Here is a 22,067-nt window from a genome sequence, read left to right as displayed (position 1 = left end):
TATTTTATAAAATAGATTTTGATTAAGATTTACATATATATATGACTACAAAGAAAAACGTAAATATGATTACATAGAAAAACACAAATATAAAAATTAAATTTCTGAAAAAAAAATTAAAACAAAAAATATAGTTAAAACAAAAATATACCCGCCCTTTTGAGGGCGGGTCAAAATCTAGTTATTCACTTAAAAGCCACAAATTATATATTAACGTTTTTAATTGGTACAAATTCTTATAGATTTGTTTTTTTTATTGGAAAAAGTATATTTTGAATGCTCAGTCAAATGAAGTTAGACCAATGGGCCTATAGTTTATTTGATAATGGGCTCTTAAAATAAAATTGCAACCATGTATATTGAGCCTTAGCGTTAAAGCCCATTAGCTACAAGTAATAATTACTACAAAGTGATTTGTTTTAAAACGTATCGACGAGTAATTAATTCCAAATCTGTCCTGGGTAAAATAGATCGATTTGGCGCAAGAAGAATCCGATCTTCATCATTCGAGAGATTTATAAAATAGAGAGGAGGAGGAGGAGGAGGAGGAGGAGGAATCTGTAAATTAATATAAGGCTGAGTAGGTGTGGAAGGAGATAGAGAGAGAGAAAGAGAGGAGCTATGTGGAGTTCGATTGAGAATCTGAAGGAGAACTTGAACAAGATCGCGCTCGATGTGCATGACGACGACGAAGACGAAGAGGATCTCCACAGTTACGGTTCATCCAACGGCTTCGGCGATGTATCGGATTCCAATCGGAGGAATTCAAATGGTTTTAGGTCTTCCAGGTCCGTTTCGAGGTATCCGATCTCCAATGGGATCGAATCGCCTTCTCATCATGAGGTAATTTTAGGTCTTAATTTTAGATTTATTGATTAGGCATTTTAATATCAGTGGAATGCTACTCGAAAATGTAGTTTGTGTGATGATAGGTTGCTTGGTTTGTGATTCAATTTGTTAGATTGAGAGGTATAAGGCAGAGATTAAGAAGCTTCAAGAGTCTGAAGCAGATATCAAAGCTTTATCAGTGAATTACGCAGCTCTATTAAGAGAGAAAGAGGTAAAGATTCTCTTACCTTTATATATATATTTTAAGCCTATCTCCTTACACTAAAATGTCAATTGATTACAGGATCAGATTTCCAGATTGAACCGGGAGAATGGCTCTTTGAAACAAAATCTGAAAGAGGCTCGAACTGACATCAGTAATGCTGCCAAGGTAGAAACATGAGGTGTTTGTTTGCACCAGTATGTGATTAGCTGGCAATATATATTGTCTATAGATAATGCAACGTTATATCAACATTCTTAGCTTGTAGATTCTTTATTTGCTGATTTTGTTTAGTTTTCATGCATGAAGGTTTAAAGCTATTAGATTTATTTGTAATCTTCTCCAGGGAAACAGCGTTCAGTCACCCACCCGGTTACAAAAATCTTTGTCTAATTTAAAGACTCGAAGCCATATGTCCAATGGAAAAGGGAAGGATATTGATTCACAGATAAATGAAAAGGTAACACGATTGTTTATTTACTCATTTGTTTAAGATAAAAGCTTTGTGGTCTTGAAACTGTTTGTTTTCTAGGATACATAACTACATACTAGAGAGTTTCTGAGTAATGTTCCATTTTTTTTTTGAGGTAGATCTTGAAAGACACCATTTTTTAGTTGTTTTGAAAGTGCCTTTTATTGCTCTTGGCAAAAACCAATTCTAAGCGGTAATCTGGATGCCATTTTAGGACCTTGCAGATATGCTAGAAGATAGAACCAAATCACTGGCAGCTGTTCAAGCCAAAGAGCTTGCCAAAGAGCGTGAAAAATTAAGAGACCTCCAGCTTTCTCTACAGGGTACATCATATTACTAGCAGTCTAGTATTTTGGTGCTTCTTTTGTATCTCCGTTATCTAGTATTCTCACTTACCTTACGTTCATCAGAGGAGCGGAAGCGGAGTGAATCTTTCAAGGAGGAACTCGAGTCGCTGAGGTTAGATAAGAACAAAGTAAGTCCTTGAATTGGAAAAGACTTACATTTTATGTATTCATTTAGGAATCGCCATCTTTATCTTACAACTTTGTTATTTCCTGCAGACCTCCTTGGAGATTAGCAAAGTGCGTACTGAACTGGATGCAAAAATACTTGAAATCAAACAGTTACAGATGAAGTTGATTGGTCAGGAGAGCCATGCTGTTGGAACTGCCATGGAACATCTAAAAGAAGTTAACAAAGCTCTGGAGAAGGAAAACAACGAGCTTAAGGTTTACTGTGTTCCATTCTGCCTCATTGTCATTCTACAACCTAATCTGAGTATCTGACCTGCTTTTTCTTCACTACGTAGTTGAAACGAAGTGAGCTAGAAGCTTCTTTGGAAGAAAGCAGGAAGCCAACCAGTAGCAGAGTCTTCCCAGACGCAACAGAGTCTCTGACTAGACATCCCAGTAATTTGGACAAGGTTCTCTAACTAGACGAGACTTTATTTGTATACGAATTTCTCATTGCTATCATGATATGTTGCGTATTTATTTATCGTTTCTTCTTAAAAACTGTTCCATATATAACTAGGAGAAGCAAGAAAGCTTTCCTCGAAAAGAAGAACTGGAGCAGTCTTTGCAGAGGTTGGAAACAGATTTGAAGGAAACACAACGAGAAAGGGATAAGGCACGGCAACAACTAAACCGGCTCAAACAACACTTGCTAGAAAAGGTTGGCTACTGTAAAAGCTAATTTTCTACATAGTCCAATATTGTGAGATCATGAGTCCATCTGTTATTATATGTTATCATCCGTTTTATCACTATTTTGCAAACTCTCTCGGTTTTCCAGTAATTCATTGTAAACGATATTGTCTTGAAATAAGAGAAGGTAATATTTTATGTTTTCTTTGCCATAATTTTACAGGAAACCGAGGAGTCTGAGAAAATGGATGAAGATAGCCAACTGATTGAAGAACTCCGCCAGATTAATGAATATCAAAGGTCTCAGATATCGCAGTTGGAGAGAACACTTAAGCAAGCAATGGCTAATCAGGAGGATAACAGGCTGAGCAATGACAATCAAAACCGAAAGTTAAAGGAAACGATTGATGACTTAAATCTAAAGCTTACAAACTGTTTGAGAACGATTGAGTCCAAAAATGTTGAACTTTTAAATCTTCAAACTGCTCTTGGCCAATATTATGCTGAAATCGAAGCTAAGGTTAGTACTTAGTATTAGAAAATTCAAAATCTTGCTTTTTTTTTCTTTCAGTTTATTGATGTGTTCTTGCTCATTATGTAGGAGCATTTTGAACGGGAGCTTCTGGTGGCTAAAGACGAGCTGATGAAGCTTAATGGTCGTCTAAGAGTAGGAATATAACTAATATATTTTCCTTTGTTAACAATGAACTACCATTTCCGTATTGGTCTAATTCTATTTTGCTATTGCTTAAGGATGCTGATGAGCGGTTAGAGTCATCGAATAAAGAAAAGGAAGACCTCATAGCCAAACTGGTGCAAGCCGAAAAGGTTGCAGCTGAATGGAAAAACAGAGTAAGCAAGGTTGAAGAAGACAACGCAAAAGTACGACGTGTTCTTGAGCAGAGCATGACGAGGCTAAATAGAATGTCAGTGGAGTCGGACAATCTCGTTGATAGGTACACCATTTATACAATCATTCAGATTTTTACGATTCTCCTATCATAGTTAGATGTCTTATGTAGTGATGAAATCCAACAAACTTTTGCAGGCGTATCGTTATCAAATTACTGGTTACGTACTTCCAGAAGAATCATAGCAAAGAGGTAAACATTGAAATTAGTTTTATTCTCGGGAGATTCACATTTGCTCAGATGTTTCATTGCTTGTGCATAGGTTTTGGACCTAATGGTTAGAATGCTGGGATTCTCAGAGGAAGATAAAGAGCGGATTGGAGTGGCACAACAAGGAGGAGGCGGTAAAGGTGTTGTTAGAGGTGTACTGGGCCTTCCCGGTCGCTTTGTTGGCGGAATATTGGGTGGGAAGTCTGCAGGTTCACATGCTAATGCGGCGGCTTCTGATAACCAGGTAAAAACTCCTTCATCACTGATCCAACGTATGAGTACACAGGAGCAAGTTTTTTCACTGAGAGATAATGTTCTTTTGGGTTTTTGTATTTGCAGTCATTTGCGGATTTATGGGTGGATTTCTTACTCAAAGACGCAGAAGAGCGAGAAAGAAGAGAAGCAGAAGAGGCAGCAGCAGCAACCAAAGCCAAACAAGATTCGGAGAAGACAAGACAAGACGCATCTTTGTCGTCTGAATCAGAATTTTCGACGGTGCCTCTCAGATCGCCAGAGAGTAATCAACGGCTCTCGAGACTACTTCAGTAAGATTATAAAATAGAAGATACACATACTTTACATTGTGTTTGTAATTATGATCTCTCATACGGAGTTTGTTTGTTCCTTTTGTTCTTTTATTCCAATTTTTCTCTGAAGTAAAAGCTGTTTTTCTTTTGGTGATGTATGTATTGTTTGTTGGAAAATTTGAATGGAAACGAACGAATAAAAGTGAGATCTCAGATGTTTCTTAGTTATTACTCTACATTATTTGTTTTTGTTGGAGAATGAAATAAGCTTCTATTAGAAAGGTTTCACAATGTTCTCCATTATTGATTTGGTGTCGTAACACTTACAGATGTATGCAAGAGTCAAGAAATTGAACCAGTTGCTCACAACCGCCCCATAGGAAAATTGTTTTAGTTATCAAATGCACATAGACCCACTATTTCTGTGGTCCATGTAGACCCACTATGCATGCGACCATTTTTTGGTATTTGGATAGCAAAAACTAAATTCGACAACAGACTTATGTCTTTTTTTACTTTGGTTAAGAGAATGGCCACTTTGTGCATATTGTTTCATATAGTTATTTTACTCTAAAATTTCAAAACAGTGTTTACTTAATAAGTTTGCCATATAAAACAAATTTCAGAATGTGTTAAGATAACATTAACGTATTGTTGACAAATTGTATAGGCTTACATAGAAGTATACATATATGTGTATTCACCTAACTCCTTTTAATGTCAGAAAATATTTCACACAAAACAAAATATTTTAATAAACAAAATATTTTAAAAAAACAAAACATATCAAATCTGATTAAATATACGGTTGAAGTAAAATAAATTATAAATATTCAAAAAATGATGCTACATATGATTTATGAAATTATTTAATTTATAATAAAACATTGGAGTATTGCATTGAGCATGTCACTGCCTAATGTTTAAGATCATATTTATTCACCGTTATATGCTTAAAAACATTTCTAAGGAAGAATTTTTTTTTTTGAAAACATACTTTCAGTTTTCTAAGATCTTTTGTTAAACTTAGATTAAAATGTATCTTTGATAAAATACATTAGAAGCTTTAAAAATATAAAATAATGAATATGATAAACATACAAGAAACTGACAGATGTCACATTTTGGGTTTTGCTGAGATCATATTCGGTAGAGATGAGAATCACAACCAGCTCATTACTACTTAGACAGACGACCATATGGAGGACTTTGGAATAGAGCCAAAGTACTACTCGCAATTTACTAAGATCCTACTAAACTTAGATAAAGATGTACATCTTTGAAATAATACACTAGAAGCTTCAAAAAAAATGAGTACGATAAACGCCGAGAAAAAAAACAATTTTCTATTTAAATTTTAGATTTTGAAAAATATATATAGAAAGATAGAAAGAAGAGAAAAAGACTAGAATAGCACTAAACCAAATTTTTGTTCCTAAAATAGCACTCAAGGCTCAAAATCACAAAAATAGGTTTCATTAAAGAGGTAAATATACACTTATACCCCTTGGGTTAACTAATCCAAATCTTAGAGTTTAGAGTTAAGAGGTGGGTTTTGGAATTAGGGTTTAAAATTTTATAAAAAATAAATACTAAAATAAAAAATAAAAATTTTAAAAACAGTTTCCAAAAGTATTTTTAAATTATAAAACGAAAATTTGAAAAAAAAATAAAAATTTCAAAAAAAAAAATTATAAAAATTTCGAATCTGAAAACATATAATCTGAAACTATAAAAAAAATTCTTTTTTTCATTTTTTATTTTTATTTTTATTTATTTTTGTTTATTTATTTAGTTTTAAACCAAGGGTATTAAAGATATTTTATCCTTTAATAAATGTCATTTTTGTGACTTTCTCCTTCTAGTGCTATTTTTGAGACATAAACTTCAAAATGTGCTATTATTGACAATTGCCCTAGAAAGAATAAGTGGAAAATTTCTTACAAAGTGGATAATCTTTTTCTTTTTATTATTTTGATATCTGAGTGTTGTTTTCATTTGTGAAACATCAAGATAAATATGCACACTATTTGGTCAAATATAAACGCTATGTAAATCAACATCATCGATTCACGGCAGAATCTAAGTCACATCTTATATATTAAAACAGAAGTCATGACTTCAATTCATGGGTGATTTTTTTTTAAAAATGGACTCTTACTAGAAATCAGCTATCATTCACTTATTACTAATTATATGGTTTAACTTATATCATTGCTAATAAAATTACTCCTACAAAACTGGCTTGGTTAACAAACCAACATTAGATTTCTTAATAAATTATACATTAGATCTAGCGTGATATAATTGAAGCTGATTGACGTATGATTGGTAATCGATTCCACCTAGCTACCATCGTATACTTGCATTTTAACCATTTCATAGATCTTGACCATCGTATACTTGCATTTTACTAGCTGTATAACCTAGCTGTATAAACATAAACCATTTTAACCATTTCATAGACTAATACATTTTCTTACTGTTTTAGAATTTTGGTATGTTCTACATGCTGTTCATGTAATAAACAAAACCAACTCTTATCTATTAAAATAGAAATGATGATTTTTTTCATGTGTGATATTTTTATTTTGATCATCATTTAGAAACTTCATTAAATGTATTTCCTTAATACTAATATGATATAAAATTTATAATTACTTAAATCATAATATCTTTTGATATCTTTTAAATGAAAATAAAAATATCTATATTTAAAAATTCTAACAAATCTTTTGAAAAAGATTATATCAAGATCTTAACTGTCAAAATTCTACATAAATATTTGCATTAATTTTGTCGTTAGTAATGAAATGTTATTACAAATTAATATATATATATATATGCTGTTATCTTTTATTAAATGAAAAAAATAAAATCATGTCATATTTTATCTATTATAATAACATCAACCATTTTAAAAGAAAACCATTATATGGAACTAAATATGATAAAATTATTTTAAATTGATAAGTTAATATATTTTATTTTCATAAATATAAAATATTTTATGCTAAAATATAAGATGTTGGTAGAACAGTTTAACATAAGTAAATTATATAATACATGTATAAAATTAACTTATCTTAAAATTGTATATGTACAGTAATTAATTATCTAAAATGAATAAACATAAAAAATTGCTTTTTTTGAATTACGGATCAAGATCATAATAAATTAATTACAAAATAATTTTTTGAATATGTTTTTTTTGTGCATAAAAAAATTGGTTTTATAATCAAACACAAAATCAATATGACAAATATATAATAAAAAGTAATATATATGTGATGATTTGAAAAATAATTAATTTACAACAAATTATTTTTAAAATTATTGTATTTGAAAAAAATGTATACATATTCAAATATATAAATAACCTTAAAAATATATACTAATTATATAAATTAATATATATATATATAAATATATAAACTTGAAAATAAATACCCGCACGGTTGTGCGGATCCAGATCTAGTATCTATTAAAAACAAACAAATCAATATACGGATCAGCCTAAAATTCAAATATGTAGAATGAATTATTCCACTAATTCCATAAGCTTTTTCACTATTTGACATAAATGAAATGAAATACTCATTTCATCAAGTCTACGATCATCCAAAAAATATACAAAGAAAAACATTCATGAAAATTTTTCTTACCACTTTCATTTAAATGAATAGAATAAAAAGTAATCAATTTTTAATCTAATTCCATTCATCTTATTCCATCTATTTTAATTTCATTAATTTCATTTCATAGTTACCATCTACAGCCTTTTGTATTCAGTTTGATACAAGAAAAACAATAAGTAAAGTAAAGCAACTCAATCAATATTTTGAATAATATCATTCCAATAACAATAATAAAATTTTGAATACATGCAATCTCCCAACAAAAACTAAAACAAATGTATTAACTTCTCGTTCTTCTCCGATCAGCTGCGTATTGAGACAACGGGACAACTTCCGACAATGGAGTCGACTGTGGTGTTGACTGAGGGGTTGACTGCGGCGTCGGTAGTGGAGAGTTTCGACAAACGGGACAAGAACCATTGAGCTTAAGCCAAGCGTCAAGACAAGAGACATGGAAGTAGTGTTTACACTCGGGCATCATCCTTACCATCTCTTCTTCCATATACTCACATAAACAGATGGAACAAGTCGTGTCTCCGTCTCCGCCTTGAAGTTCATCATCACCTGATGATGCGTCGACGGTGATACCTTTAGTGTAACGGAATTTAGGGTAAGAGTTGATGATCGGTTGCTCGAGTCCACCTACGACGATGTTACCAGAAGGAGCTGACTCAAGATCATCGCCATCGGCTACGAACATGATTCTTGGGACGATTATGCTACGGTTACCGAAAGAAGAGTCTAAGTTTGCGGCGGAGGTAGAGAAGCGGAGGCGGGAGGCGCGGCAACAGATGTAGGAAGAGAGGATGATGGTGGAGATGAGGATGAGGAAACCAAGAGCTATGGCTATGGAGTAGCCAAGGCCGAGGCTGGTTATGTAAGTAGGGATAGGGACTGGAGGAGGAGGAGGAGGAAGGAAGGTGGTTGTGGCGGTTGACATTTGATGGCGAAGAAAGAGGTTAGGGCCATGTGGCTTGAAAGATGGAAACAAGAGTGATGGAGATTATTATTTTTTTTTGTTGGGAGGTGGGTAGGAAAATGTAGCTAACTGCATTGAATACAAAAGTTTGGCAAAATATTAAAAGCTTTGCATTTATTAGGGTTCTTGTTATAGGTTTTGTGCATGGTGACTTCACTTTGTGGCCAAAGGATGGTCAACCAGTTTTATCTTATTTTGTTTAAATGCTTCAGCAGTTTGACATTGACATGATGACATGTGTGGTATTTGTTGTTTATCTGTTTTCAGTGAGTTCGTTTCATCAATCATGATCGTTATTGCTTTTATTTCGATAGTTTTCGTTCTTGTAATGGAATGCCAGATTGCAGATTACTATAAACTTCCACGAGTGGAAACGTTTAAATATTTTATGTCATTAACAAGACTATCGTGATAATCATAAACCATGAGAAGTTCCAAGTCGTACTTTCATATGTAGGTGAGGAGGGCCAGTAACTATCTTGTTTCTTAACCATACAGACAACAAGAGGAAAGAAAAAAAATAAACAAAGGGAAAAGGGGTGTTGCATGTATCTAGTGAAGCATCAAGTAGGTACTGTCGGGATAAATAATTGTTTAAATTGACCCGATAGAACCAAGAACCGGTTATCGTACGACTACCGAATGGAATATCCAAAAAGAAACTCCGTTGCCGGGACTCGAACCCGGGTCTCTCGGGTGAGAGCCGAGTATCCTAACCAGCTAGACTACAACGGATTTTGACATATGAAAACATATTTAGTATATATACTTACTGTTGGTCGCTTATAAGAAGATCTTCATGTTCATGTCCATGAAAGTGAGCTCAAAAAGCAAAGACATTCTTATTCATTATTCTTTCTTTTCTACTCAATCCTCAATGAAGGTATAAACAAGAAACCCACATCCACACGACACAAACCAGTGGCTACTACAAATGATCAAAACAGAGATCATCAAAAGAGAGGCTTTTTTTTTCCCATTTATCATTCCCCAAAAATGATCAAGAACTTGTCTCCCAGCATCACAAAGACCCGAATGCATATACACTCATTCGTCACCGAAAGCCTAATACTCGAAATCCGAGAAGCTGTTTCCACCACTAGCTTGACGTTTACATACATACATCTTGATAGTATAACGCAGCAGCAGCAGCAGCAGCAGCAACAGGCACATGCCAAAAAGGAAATCATGTGAATACATAGGAAACTGTTTAGTCCATAAGAAAAACAAAATGATGAAGACTCTAAAACGGACCTTGTTAGTTTTCAATGTAGCCAATTAGAGAATGTTTTGGCCCTTTCTCCTCACCCCTCAATTCACAAGTTCATGAACAATCTCAATATCTTCAGGAATCTCTTGTGGTACTCTTCGTTTTGACAAACAAAAAACCAGCTTCATACACATCAATGCACATAAGCCACCAAAACTCTGCAGAAACAACAATTCAATTCTAGAACTTAATCAGAGTTAAAGAAAGAAAGATAAAGCTTCGATCTTTTAACCACTTCCCTGTTAATCGAGACTGAGTCTCAGCTCCATAATCACATCATAGAAAGATAAAACCTGGATCTTTTAACTACTTCCTCTGTTACATGCTCTGTTCCAGCCATGGAAAAGTGATTCCTCTGATAAAGTCTCCGCCAACGATAGTATCTGATTACACGAGATGATGTTGATCGATGAGTAAATAGAGAGAGAATACGAAAGCTTTCAACTTTGGAAGAATCGGAGCCACGAGCGCGTGAATCGCCAACATACTCTGTTTCGCTTACTCTGTTTTTTTTTTCCTTTGTAAAGTTCTTAAATTTAAAATTAATTCCGAAAATAGATAGAAACTGATGATACTAGACGATGCTCATCGATGCGTAGATAGAGAGAGTTCGAAAGGAGTCAGCTTTGGAAGAATCGGAGCCACGAGCGCGTGAGTCGCCAACATACTCTGTTTCGCTTACTCTGTTTTTTTTTTCCTTTTGTAAAGTCTTTAAATTTAAAATTAAATTCCGAACATCATTTTCATCGAAAATGGCTTTTTCACTCGTCAGACGCATCTCTCGTTCCCTCAGAACCGTAACCGCCTCCCGGTTAATGAGCAACGTACCGGAGAATACCGTATACGGAGGACCCAAACCGCAAAACCCGAACCAGAGAGTGACTCTGACTCAGCTAAGACAGAAACATAAGAAAGGCGAGGCGATAACCGTCGTCACCGCTTACGACTACCCTTCCGCCGTTCACGTCGACACAGCCGGAATCGATGTTTGTCTCGTCGGAGACTCAGCTTCCATGGTTGTCCATGGCCACGACACAACTCTTCCCATCTCCTTAGACGAGATGCTCGTTCACTGCCGCGCCGTTGCTCGTGGTGCCAAAAGACCACTTCTTGTCGGTGATTTGCCCTTTGGTGCATACGAGTCCAGCACCATTCAGGTGTGAAACAACACCGAGTTGTGTTTTGTTTTTGGTCTTTTTGACATTAAGTTTTGGTTTGAATGGTGTAACAGGCGGTTGATAGTGCAGTTAGAGTGTTGAAAGAAGGAGGGATGGATGCTATTAAGCTAGAAGGAGGGTCACCGTCACGGATCACTGCTGCTAGATCCATTGTGGAAGCAGGGATTGCGGTTATGGGACATGTTGGTTTGACTCCTCAAGCTATAAGCGTTCTTGGTGGGTTCAGACCACAAGGGAGGAACATAGCTAGTGCTGTTAAGGTCTGAAACTAAGAGTTTGTTTTTTAAAGATGTGATGAAAAATGATTGTTTTCTTTCTTGTTTAGGTTGTGGAAACTGCAATGGCTTTACAAGAAGCTGGATGCTTTTCGGTTGTGTTAGAATGTGTTCCACCTCCTGTGGCTGCTGCTGCAACCTCTGCTCTTCATATTCCAACCATTGGCATTGGAGCTGGCCCTTTCTGCAGTGGACAGGTTCAGTTTTTACACTTTTTTGAGGTTTGATTAAATACTGAAGTCAGCATAAAAAGAGTGAGTTATCTATCTGCTACTATATGATTGAGATGTGTCATGTTTTTGTTGTGGTTGCAGGTTTTAGTCTACCATGACCTTCTGGGAATGATGCAGCATCCACATCATGCTAAGGTCAAATGCTTGAACCAATCAACCATCATCATGCTTTTGTCTTTTAATGTGATGATAGTTTCCTTTCATTTCAGGTTACTCCAAAGTTTTGCAAGCAGTATGCTCAAGTAGGAGAAGTTATCAACAAAGCTCTCTTGGAATATAAGGAAGAAGTATCCAAACACTCGTTTCCAGGTCCTTTTCACAGCCCTTACAAGATCTCCTCAAACGACTTGAACGGATTCTTAAGCGAGTTACAGAAACTGGGGTTAGATGAGGCTGCTTCTGCTGCGGCAGCATCAGCTGAGAAGATGGAGTCTTCAGCTTCACTCTCTTCTCAGTGACAAAGCTGTAGAAGCTCTCTTACATCATGAGTAGACAGACATGGTTTGAAGAAATAAAAGTCCTATATAATAAGGGTTGATAGGAGTTTTTCCGGAATGTGATCCATAAGAGTTATTTCAGAGTTGTTCAGTTCAGGGTAGTATCAACCCTTTAGCAAAACTAAGTGATAGTTTTATGAATAAAATAAAGATTTGTCCTCATTGTGTGATATATTATAAAGATTTATCCTAGTTTACAAGTAGTTAAAAGAAATTTATTGGGCATCGTTAAAGCCCATTACAATCACGGGTGATAATGTTTTCCAGGCGTTTGAAGGAAAGAGGAGATTATTGGGTTGGTTTCGAGGTTTAGCCGTCAAGTCTATGCAAAAATGCTCGGACAAATGTAGCTTGGAAGGTCTTGAGTGATCTGATGAAAAAACAAAGCCTCATTTCAAGCTCATCCTTTCAATACACTTTTGATATTCTTAGAAGGAATATATAGATTAGTAGAGTCAAGAATGAATAATATATAGTGTTAAAGATGGATGAAATGGAAATTTGGCCTGATGTAGTGATCTGGGGATTCTTCTTAACACCACTAGTTTGGCCATTTGTGGTGATAATTCAGAGCCGGTCCTGGGCTAAAGCCCGCAAAGCTTGGGCTTTAGGCACCAAAATTTGTATGTATATCAGGGGCGCCAAATCACAAACATATATTTCTCCTTGGTCCAGTGGTCAATGCTTCACTGCTTTTCATTATGGTTCAGCACTTCATGTTCGATTCTTGAGTTTGCTTTTTTTTTCTTTTTTTTTCTGAAACACAAACCTTCTTGTTTTATTCATTTTGATAATAACTTAGAGAATCTGACAGGTTTTCATTCCTTTATTGATAATTTTAGTTTCAATGTTTATATACTTTATTAAAAGATTCTTATATCGTAGACATATATATATATATATATAACAAACCAACTTATAACAAAAATCTAATTTCCTTTTCTAAACTCATGCATTTTTTTTCCTTCTACTAATTGTCTTCTTTTTCACCCAATTATTTTTTGTATCTTTAAGAACTAAGACAAACATGAAATTTATTTTTGGATTCAAATACTCTCTCTTAGAATTTTGACAATTTGAAACCAATTTCTAAATGATGTTCTCTTGTGTTGTACTTACCAGATTTTTTCCATTTTTAGTAATTTTAACATTATTATCATTTTCATGCATTTTAGAAAGTGTTATTGGAAACAAAATAATAACTCAGTTAAGTGGCTACAAGATGAACTAGAGTTATCTAAAATCAATGTTTTTGCTTTTTGAAACTTATCTAAAACCAATGTTATTATCTAGTAACATGCTTAATGCAGAGAAAGTTGTAAAAAAAATTTAAAGATCAATCTATTAGTTTTTAGTAAAAATTCTACATGATGAAAAAGTCTACTTTTTTTTGGTTTAAAAAGCTAAAGTTAAAAAAAAAAATTTATTTTTAGAAGGCATTATTTTGTTGGTTCGCTTTAGGCGCCATGAGACACAGGACCGGCACTGTGATAATTGTGACTTAATTTTTTTAAAAACAATTATCTTGTATATATAATTATTGAAAATTACACAAAATAATAAAATACATTAACATAGGTAAAAATACTATAATATGTTACTCACATTAAATCTCACCAACTTACCCATATAGTTTGAGTGATATTCCGTATGAAAGTGAGTTTTTTTTCTGTCAACTGCATGAAAGTGAATTATAACTTATAACGCTCAGTTATATATATTATACTATATATATCATATTATATATAAAATTCACAGACAAAACAAATTAAAATCGTTTCAAACTAACAATATATTCAATGACCGTACATTATGGTGTTGAGTTGGTTATTTCAAGAATGATTCCAAGATTAGCTTTGATGCATGTTTTTGGAAAATAACACATATTTTAGTATTTCAATAAATATATATTTCAGGTATATGATAACATTTAAAACTTTAGCTTTCAAAAGTTATGAAATTTAATGATTGTATTTAAATCTTCATAAACAAAATTAGATGGCAAAATCATATATATGCGATGTTCTTGTACTATATTTTTCAATAGTGACTACTAATATTTTCCTATTTTTGTGTATATTTTTAGCTTCAAACTCAAATACTTTGATTTCAACTTGTCAAGTCCTTATATTTTACTTATGTTTTTTTGGGAACTGAGGAAGCAGTTTTTGTACAAACAGAGTTTCAAAACAGCATGAAAATGAAATAATATCTATAATACCAAATCATTGTAGAACCAAAATGATTTACAATTTTGTTTTGGCATTGAATTTCAATAAACATTGTTTAAACAATTGGTTAAAATAAAGCACATATCTTATGGAGCAAATCAGACCACTATAAAAATTCCAATAAGTCATCTCACAAAATCTGATGATTTAATTAAGTTGAATTGAAAATATATGCATAAATACTATATATAACTTCTCTGATCAAGAAAAAATTAGTATGTGAATGGTTATAGTATGTTATAATTTATCTTCTATCTTGAATAGTCAGCAATGTTTTTATTAAGTTACAAAACATGTATTATCCATTGATATATTTGTTTAATTTTAATCTATACTATTATTTGCAAAGTGATTTTTTGCATTTAAATTATCACGTTAAAAGTTAGAGCGATCAAAATTAATGATATTCTTTATGAATATTTAATTCTGCTGATATATAATTTATAAGAACAAATAAATAATCTTTATCAAAATTATGTTTGACATCAATCTTATTATATAATAATGATAAATCAACGTTTTCATCGTTTAATATCTAAATCATTATCCGAATGATTAAAAATTATGTTTCCATCGTCTAAAATACTAAACCATTATCTGAATGATTAAAAATTATTATTAATCATACTAATATATTTATATTAAATTATAAATGCAAAGATATTTTCTGATTTAAAAATGAATAATACATCTATTAGTAAATATTACGGGCAATACACCTTGTAACAAAAAAAAACTGGAAGAAATCCTATTGTTTTGTTTCGTAATTTTGTAATTTTGTAGTTTTGAAATGTTGAATAAACAAATCAAAATTAAGTCCATTTAAACGGGCTGTTTGAAGGAAATTTAGGAGTTCTAGGCCCATAATTAGTTGCTCAATAATATTTGAGCGAGACCCGCACGTGTTTCAAATTGAGGAGACTGACGAATCTAAAAGCAGACAATTTGACTCCCGTTTTTTTCAGCAAACGACTGGAAGAAGTCAAAGCTGCCATTTTTTCAACGATTTGGCTATGTATATTTTAATCTCTACTAAATTAAAGACTATTTGATTTAAGATATTTGCCAAACTAGGTGCCTACTAGACTCATTGACCCTACGATATCCCATTAAACTTTGATTAAATGTACTCTATTGTACACCCACTCGGCCCTTGGAAATAATCTATTAAATAACTTTTTGACCATATCATATAGTTTATCTAACAGTTTTTAATATTTATAAACACTTGATAATTTTTTTATCGTAAGTAGTCTTACTGCAACTTATCATACGTACGTGACCAGTTATTTATGTTTTAAGGAACTAATAATATTCATTCATAAACCAAAGAAAATGCAATGTCAAATTGGATATTATAAGACGGAAGTATTTTCCTTAAGACTATTAAAACATGAAAATTCAATTCCAAGGTCAGAAAGGAATATTTACACCCTTTGCATTTTCTACGTTGATTTGAATTTTCCATCTTAAAAAACCATTTTGTGTCTTATAGATGAATACGTAATTTAAGCATGGTGTACCAATTTGTAAGCCAATTGAACTGAATTAAAATTAGACAGTGTGAAGAAACAGGTCAGTAAGTTCTTAACAAAATTGTAAATAAAGGGGTTACACTTGTATTTATATTTTCATGCATAAGACATATGGATTTACATAGTTACGTTGGAGATTTCAATATTATTCGTTTCACGGTTTTCATTTATAATATTGTAAATTGTGGCAGGGCAGGAAACAACAATATGGAACTTTTTAATTTGACATCCTAAGACTTGGATCCGTAACAATAACAATAATAGCAAAATATCAAAATAATAAGATATAAAAGGAGAACAAGGATTGATTCGCTTGTTAACTCTTTGACAACTCCATTTTTCGTATATTCTTATATATGCTAACGATAACACAAAGTCTATAAATATATATTTCCGTAAACATAAATGGGTTAAGCTTATAATATCGAAACACTATCCACCTATCTTTGTTGGTTTGTTCTACCATTCATAGAAAGTAGGAAAACTACGATGAATGTAACCTTCGGACATAATTTAGGATAAAGTATGTTAGATAAATGAATCCAACACCATACATATACATACTACACATACATTTGTGATCAAACAAAGTTTAAACCAAACAGATAAACTCTCCAAGAAAACACCGAGCATACTGAAATATTCAATAGCTAAATTTATTAGAAAAAGTTGACGACCATGGTTATTTACAGATTTTACAATAATTAATCTTTATATTTTAAAGCCCTATGGTATTCTGCATGCGTCGTCAAATAACGTTTGATTTTACGTTCCCATGCACCCAAGATTATATGACAAATAAACAATCATATTGCAAATACAAAACTCTACGAAACAAATGTAATGCATATACAAACCCATAATGCAACAAACTTATCGATTTGTAATACGGATTTTTAATCCGATCGTTGGTAATGTGTAATTGTTCACATATTTAGCGTTTTGTATATATAGATACTAACATTATCTTTAACTATCCTAAACTCTTAATAAGAATCACGTACATTCAGTGGCGGACCCAAGATTTTTTTTAATCTGGGTCAGTGACAAATTAAATTTCAAAAAGTAATACAAAAGAGGGTATTGAACCCATTAACTCATGTTTAAATGGGTGCAACACTGACCATTTGAACTAAGTAAACATAATAACTATATGTCATAAGACGCTTTTTAATATTTAACCTGGGTCAATTGACACACCATTTCATTACCTAGGTCCGCCTCTGCGTACATTTACTAAGGAAGAAATATTATAAGTTCTAAGAAGTAAAGTAAAAGATCAAAAGTTGGTGTAACATCAAAAACATTTATGATTTAATCTAACAATCAAATATTTTGTAGACGACAGCTATACCATGCACACTGATGTTGGAAAGTATAAAAATGGAAGTTTATTACACGTGCGTGTACGTATTCTTTTACTCTAGAATTACACTCTTAAGAAAACGAGTTTTAATTCATTTTCAGTCACTCGACTTGATACAACGTGTCCATGTATGTAGTTTTAGACTTTTTGATCTCCGACCAATTCAATTTAAGGCAAAGATTAATCTAGATAGAAGTTTTACTTTAAATGATACAAATCTTATAAGCCGTCCAAAAAGATTTTCATTCTCTCTAATTCCTTAGTGGGCTGCTGCCAGCCTGCCAGCCTGCCACATGTCGATAACTTTTACATTTGTGTTCACATTTTAGTTGTTTGTTACTATATGTTAATGCTATTATCAACATAATGACTGACCTTGAATGTACTCTCGGAACAACACCCCCAACGACCAACCCATTACGAGAAGTTTTCCTTCCGTTACATCATTGTTCTTCCTCCTAATATTAAATGATGATAAACAAATTTAAAAATTAATTGCACGTGATTAAACCATGATCACGTCTCTTTCGACACGCAAAAATGATATGATTTGACCAAGTATAACATAATGTTCTAATCTTTTAAAAATTAAAATAGGTAACTGAGTTTTTGGAACATGACTGTAAAATCTTAGTATTCTAGAGTTTTACGTCTTAAAAGGTGAATTTGCTACTAGAAAAAAGGATAGATGTGTTACAGCCAGTTTTTCCAATATAGATGATTAAGGTTAATTTACAAAGAACATTATATTCTTTAAATCATTCGGATGTTAGCTTCAAAAATAAGATTAAAAAGTAAAAGTAAAACACCAAGTCAAAGTAAACATCTCCCTCGAATCTATGCCAACGTGGGTGTAATAATACAGTTCGTAAGATTTGAACTTGTTTATTTGTGACTACGACGGTTGAATTGAACTCTCGCCTTTGGTCTCTGATTCGTTTAATCAAACTCAAAGAAACACAAAAGTCTTTGTTTCTGTTATTACCGTGAGGCGTGATACCAAGTCTGATTTTACTCCAAAACATTCTACAAATTCGGTAAACATTCAAGTTTTTTTTTGTTTGTAAAAGCATTCAAGTAGTTTCATAGGCTAAAATGTTTTAAATTTCAAAATGTTTTTTCTAACACAAGATTATTATTATTGTCATTTCAAAAATTATTTCTAAGACTAAATTTTCAAATGTTAGTTTTTATGCTATTTCATAAATGTCTCAATTTTCTAATTACATATAATTTTTATTTACAAAGACACGTTACTTTTCACGTATTACTATACAATCCTTTTTTTGGTAAAATGCAATCCCTTTCACTCTTAAGGAAATTAACATTTTATTGGTATAGATTTTTAAAATTTTTGTTTAGGTTTGACTCTGTCGAACATATATCGTCCCCACAAAATAATACTTTTATAGAGACAGAAGATTTCAAATACATTTAAAAAAAAAACTTAAATCAAAATACATTTTCTCATAATGGAAACACGTTTCTTTCTTGTTCTCTCAAGATCACATTATAAATATAATTCATCACAGGCTCCATTTATGTTCACAAGCAAACCAACTCAACAACTTCACACAACCACACACATTGTTCTATTCACACACATACACACACTAAGTTACTCGATCAGAAGAATGTCTCCCGACAAGAATCTGCTGTCCAAGCTAGCTGTCGGTGACAAGCACGGTGAAGATTCGCCGTACTTCGACGGCTGGAAAGCTTACGACACGAACCCTTTTCACCCTGAACACAATCCACAAGGTGTTATTCAAATGGGCCTCGCCGAAAATCAAGTTTGTTTTCTTCCTCTTAATATGTTTTTTTCCTTCTTATTCTTCTTATAATTCGTCTTCTAATATGTTTTTGATTTTCAGCTTTGTTCTGACTTGATCAAAGAGTGGATAAAGGCAAATCCACAGGCATCTATCTGCACCGCGGAGGGCATTGACGGTTTCTCCGACATAGCTGTGTTTCAAGATTATCACGGTCTTAAACAATTTAGACAGGTATTTATTTCATTTAATAGTATTAATTATGTTCATCATTAATTAATTATTCGTTATAGAAACAGTATATGTGCTAAATTGAACAAACAACAAAGTACTTCATTTGAACCACTCTAATCATTTTGTATTTTATCTTGCATGTGGAATATTTGCCAAAACTAATGGTTTTTTTGTAAATGATTTTTGGTGACGGAAAATAAAAGGCAATTGCGGCGTTTATGGAGAAAGCTAGAGGAGGAAGGGTGAGGTTTGAGGAAGAGAGGGTGGTGATGAGCGGAGGAGCCACCGGAGCGAATGAGACGCTCATGTTCTGTCTAGCTGATCGCGGCGACGCTTTTCTCGTCCCTACTCCTTATTATGCCGCGTACGTAATCTATGTATTTTCTTAATTTTTTTGGTCTATAAATAAGCATTATTTTATTAATTTAGGGTTAAAGAAAATTAACATGGATACGTGAGTTTTATACTGTATTTACAAAAAAAAGAAGATGATGATGCGAAGGGCATTGTAATTTAATATTTCATAATACATATATCTTTCTGTATGGTCAAAACAAAAGTTCTCTTTTGATAACAAAATATTACTGGCCACTACATTATTAATGGGGTTTATAAAAATTAACAATGTTTAAATATAACTAATTTTTGATTGATTCACCCCATCCACACAACTTCCAACAAGTTGTCAATTGACTATTCTCAAAAGTCAACTATTAATTAACAGTTTGTTGACGTACTCTTGAGTACTAATCAATGGGTTTATTATTCAAACATCTCAGATTCGATAGAGACCTAAGTTGGAGAACTGGCGTAAGAATCATTCCTGTGGAGTGTAACAGCTCAAACAACTTCCAAGTCACAAAACAAGCCCTAGAATCAGCATATCTTAACGCCCAAGAAACCGGCATCAAAATCAAAGGCTTGATCCTCGCAAACCCATCAAACCCTCTTGGAACAAGTCTCGATCGAGAAACTCTTCACACCCTTATGAACTTCATCAACGACAAGCAAATCCACTTAGTCTGCGATGAAATCTACGCAGCCACGGTTTTTGCAGAACCCGGATTCATCAGTGTGGCTGAGATGATCCAAGAGATGGATCATGTGAACCGCGACCTGATCCACATAGTTTACAGTCTCTCAAAGGACATGGGTCTTCCCGGTTTCCGAGTTGGTGTGGTTTACTCTTACAACGATGCTGTTGTGACCTGTGCAAGGAGAATGTCGAGTTTCGGTTTGGTCTCATCTCAGACACAGAGCCTTTTAGCAGCTATGTTGTCGGATCAGAGTTTTGTCGATAACTTCCTTAAAGAGGTGTCAAAGAGAGTAGCGAAGAGACACTTGATCTTCACGGAAGGGCTTAAAGAGATGGGGATTTCTTGCTTGACAAGTAACGCGGGTTTATTCGTCTTGATGGATTTAAGACCCATGCTTAAAGACCAGACCTTTGAGTCTGAAATGGCTCTTTGGAGAATAATCATTAATAAGGTCAAGATCAACATCTCTCCTGGATCGTCGTTTCACTGCTCAGAGCCTGGTTGGTTCCGAGTCTGCTTTGCTAATATGGATGAAGACACACTCCAAATTGCACTGCAGAGAATGAAACACTTTGTGCTCAGACACAGAGAGAACAAGAAACGAAAGAGTTTTCAAGAGAATCTTAAGCTGAGTTTCTCTTCCATGACGTACGATGAACATGTTAGGACACCGAGATTGATGTCTCCACATTCACCATTGGTCCGAACTTAATTAAATACGGTCTATTTCGTTATATCTACGTTAAACAGATTGTCTATAGATCTGTATAAAAGACTTAAAAGTAGAGGAATAATACACAATTATATAAATTTCACTTTCCAAACAAGTTGTTTACTAGTTTTGTAGATCTTATAACCAGTTCCAAACATTACTATAATACATACTTCCTGCTTTGAGTTCCTTGGTTGCGTCACCATATAAAATTAGGTTTCTTGCTACGCAAGCTACAGCTTTGCCCTGTTTTTTTTTCCACCTAAATCTTACTTTCACAGCTTCCTGAAATAGGCTCATGATCATTTAATGGTTTCAGTCATTGAGTTCCATTTCTGATAAAGATGATTAGTGTCAAGTAAACATCTCTGAGTTCCATTTGTTATATATATGAGCAGTCCTAAACATAGCAAAATGAAATATTTACATATAACTAGGTTAAGATCCGCGCCTTGCGCGGAATGAACATCATATATATAAATTATTTTATTTATTATATGTTTATAACATATTTTAATTATAAATATATATTGAATAATTAAAAAGGTCATTATCTACTACTTATATAATTAAATTGGTGCGAATATATAAATAAATTTAATAAATCGAAAAAATATTTTTTTATTTGATATGATAAATAATTAAATTTAAATGATAATAACATATATATGATATATGTTAATATTAATATTTATTAGATGATGTTTTTTGCTCATATTTTTTTTATCATTTTTATATGTTATAGCAAAAAATCTAAATTAGTGATAACAAAATTTTCACTTTAGGAATAA

General features: G+C 33.0%; 4 protein-coding genes and 1 non-coding gene across 6 annotated transcripts; 3 read left to right on the top strand and 2 right to left on the bottom strand.

The window, feature by feature from the left end:
- The first annotated feature begins 431 nt into the window (after window positions 1-431).
- Window positions 432-4,592, top strand: LOC106368475 (golgin candidate 3). The gene is made up of 15 exons (XM_013808440.3): window positions 432-843; window positions 962-1,060; window positions 1,133-1,219; window positions 1,398-1,511; window positions 1,738-1,846; window positions 1,934-1,998; window positions 2,087-2,254; window positions 2,335-2,448; window positions 2,559-2,699; window positions 2,895-3,191; window positions 3,273-3,338; window positions 3,425-3,627; window positions 3,720-3,774; window positions 3,845-4,036; window positions 4,132-4,592. The coding sequence occupies exons 1-15, from the start codon at window positions 622-624 to the stop codon at window positions 4,339-4,341; spliced, it is 2,142 nt and encodes a 713-aa protein (XP_013663894.2). The 5' UTR covers window positions 432-621; the 3' UTR covers window positions 4,342-4,592.
- A 3,544-nt stretch (window positions 4,593-8,136) lies between these two features.
- LOC106365098 (RING-H2 finger protein ATL68-like) lies at window positions 8,137-9,184 on the bottom strand. Its single transcript, XM_013804552.3, has one exon. The coding sequence runs from the start codon at window positions 8,895-8,897 to the stop codon at window positions 8,238-8,240; it is 660 nt and encodes a 219-aa protein (XP_013660006.2). The 5' UTR covers window positions 8,898-9,184; the 3' UTR covers window positions 8,137-8,237.
- Window positions 9,185-9,598: 414 nt separating this feature from the next.
- On the bottom strand, window positions 9,599-9,671 carry TRNAE-CUC. Its single transcript has one exon. It is a non-coding gene; the product is annotated as a tRNA-Glu (tRNA).
- Window positions 9,672-9,728: 57 nt separating this feature from the next.
- Window positions 9,729-12,592, top strand: LOC106368474 (3-methyl-2-oxobutanoate hydroxymethyltransferase 2, mitochondrial). 2 transcript variants are annotated; one of them, XM_013808437.3, is made up of 6 exons: window positions 9,729-10,857; window positions 10,979-11,363; window positions 11,438-11,644; window positions 11,710-11,856; window positions 11,974-12,027; window positions 12,102-12,592. In XM_013808437.3, the coding sequence occupies exons 1-6, from the start codon at window positions 10,775-10,777 to the stop codon at window positions 12,348-12,350; spliced, it is 1,125 nt and encodes a 374-aa protein (XP_013663891.2). In that variant the 5' UTR covers window positions 9,729-10,774; the 3' UTR covers window positions 12,351-12,592. The 2 variants fall into 2 exon arrangements, with proteins under 2 accessions (XP_013663891.2, XP_013663892.2); XM_013808438.3 differs by lacking the exon at window positions 9,729-10,857 and having other exon boundaries at window positions 10,925-11,363.
- A 5,045-nt stretch (window positions 12,593-17,637) lies between these two features.
- LOC106368473 (1-aminocyclopropane-1-carboxylate synthase-like protein 1) lies at window positions 17,638-21,465 on the top strand. The gene is made up of 4 exons (XM_013808436.3): window positions 17,638-19,314; window positions 19,396-19,527; window positions 19,731-19,891; window positions 20,307-21,465. The coding sequence occupies exons 1-4, from the start codon at window positions 18,994-18,996 to the stop codon at window positions 21,274-21,276; spliced, it is 1,584 nt and encodes a 527-aa protein (XP_013663890.2). The 5' UTR covers window positions 17,638-18,993; the 3' UTR covers window positions 21,277-21,465.
- The last annotated feature ends 602 nt before the right edge of the window (window positions 21,466-22,067 follow it).

The sequence above is a fragment of the Brassica napus genome, chromosome A9 (assembly GCF_020379485.1).
Source record: "Brassica napus cultivar Da-Ae chromosome A9, Da-Ae, whole genome shotgun sequence".
Taxonomy (NCBI): domain Eukaryota; kingdom Viridiplantae; phylum Streptophyta; class Magnoliopsida; order Brassicales; family Brassicaceae; genus Brassica; species Brassica napus.
This window is presented reverse-complemented; position numbering and strand designations above follow the sequence as displayed.

Excerpts from the sequence above, each read along its gene's own strand:
- LOC106368475 (XM_013808440.3), top strand. The coding sequence starts at position 622 with ATGTGGAGTTCGATTGAGAATCTGAAGGAGAACTTGAACAAGATCGCG. Across the intron at positions 844-961 it reads AATCGCCTTCTCATCATGAG|ATTGAGAGGTATAAGGCAGA; the intron begins GTAATTTTAGGT and ends TCAATTTGTTAG. Across the intron at positions 1,061-1,132 it reads CTCTATTAAGAGAGAAAGAG|GATCAGATTTCCAGATTGAA; the intron begins GTAAAGATTCTC and ends AATTGATTACAG.
- LOC106365098 (XM_013804552.3), bottom strand. The coding sequence starts at position 8,897 with ATGTCAACCGCCACAACCACCTTCCTTCCTCCTCCTCCTCCTCCAGTC.
- LOC106368474 (XM_013808437.3), top strand. The coding sequence starts at position 10,775 with ATGATACTAGACGATGCTCATCGATGCGTAGATAGAGAGAGTTCGAAA. Across the intron at positions 10,858-10,978 it reads AGAATCGGAGCCACGAGCGC|ACGCATCTCTCGTTCCCTCA; the intron begins GTGAGTCGCCAA and ends TTCACTCGTCAG. Across the intron at positions 11,645-11,709 it reads ACATAGCTAGTGCTGTTAAG|GTTGTGGAAACTGCAATGGC; the intron begins GTCTGAAACTAA and ends TTTCTTGTTTAG.
- LOC106368473 (XM_013808436.3), top strand. The coding sequence starts at position 18,994 with ATGGAAACACGTTTCTTTCTTGTTCTCTCAAGATCACATTATAAATAT. Across the intron at positions 19,528-19,730 it reads GTCTTAAACAATTTAGACAG|GCAATTGCGGCGTTTATGGA; the intron begins GTATTTATTTCA and ends GGAAAATAAAAG. Across the intron at positions 19,892-20,306 it reads CCTACTCCTTATTATGCCGC|ATTCGATAGAGACCTAAGTT; the intron begins GTACGTAATCTA and ends CAAACATCTCAG.